General features: G+C 54.8%; 1 protein-coding gene across 1 annotated transcript in view; it reads right to left on the bottom strand.

The window, feature by feature from the left end:
* Nucleotides 1–82: 82 nt before the first annotated feature.
* The window catches only part of VOLCADRAFT_96054 (uncharacterized protein), a gene marked incomplete at both ends in the record, with an annotated part of 2,220 nt that continues 1,517 nt past the window's right edge, over nt 83–785 (bottom strand). Inside the window, one exon of the mRNA XM_002955114.1 lies at nt 83–193. Within this exon, the coding sequence (XP_002955160.1) occupies nt 83–193 (111 nt within the window). The remainder of the gene's footprint in view (nt 194–785) is intronic.

The following is a 785-nucleotide window of genomic DNA, read 5'->3' as shown; positions in this document are numbered from 1 at the left end:
ACTCTAGCAGATCGGTATTTGTACAACCACCCAACCATCCCATCCATCAGGGGCATGGGCTTCCCATCCGGATTTCAGGCCGTCACAGCCTGGCTCTCAACCCCGTCACCGAGCCCTCCCCGAGCAGCGTGGCCTGGCGCTTCTTGACTCGGGAGAACTCCTTACCGAGGATATCCACAAGGTGGTCCGGATACTGCGACAGTAAAGGGCCGAGGAGATGAATTGCATTCGACCAAGTAAGAGATCAAGTCGGGACTGAGAGAGAACAGGTCTTTATTCCGTCGGACCTCGGACAGTTTAGAAGCAAGGACAAGGACAAGGACAAGGAGCCTATCAGACGTCAAATGTGTTTATGATTGGGCCAGGTTGGGCAGCCATGCCGTACCTTGATTGCGCTGTAGGCCGCCAGGTCGCCATTCTTCCACCTAGCGTTTCAGGCATATGTAAAGTTACAAGTTACGAATTACAAGTCACGAGTTATAAGTCACGAGATACAAGTTATTACAACTTCTGCGGGGCCTCCAAGGACTGTTAATAGTCGCTATTGTAGCGCCGAATGGGGATGTAATACATCATCCACATAGACAGACAGACAGACAGACAGACAGACGGACACCTAGGCAGGCAGGTAGACCGCCAGATCCTCTCCCCTGCTCCCTCCCCTCTCCTTCACCCCTTCCCTCACCCAAGCAGTCCGAGACGGGGAAAGCGCGTAGGAGAGTGGAGCGAGGGGGGAATGGTTGGCAACCTGATACCTTCCGGCGCACTGCCCCCCCTCCCCCTCC

The sequence above is a fragment of the Volvox carteri genome (genome assembly GCF_000143455.1).
Source record: "Volvox carteri f. nagariensis unplaced genomic scaffold VOLCAscaffold_49, whole genome shotgun sequence".
Lineage (NCBI taxonomy): Eukaryota > Viridiplantae > Chlorophyta > Chlorophyceae > Chlamydomonadales > Volvocaceae > Volvox > Volvox carteri.
The sequence above is the reverse complement of the archived record's forward strand: the minus strand, read 5'-3'. Positions and strand labels throughout refer to the sequence as shown.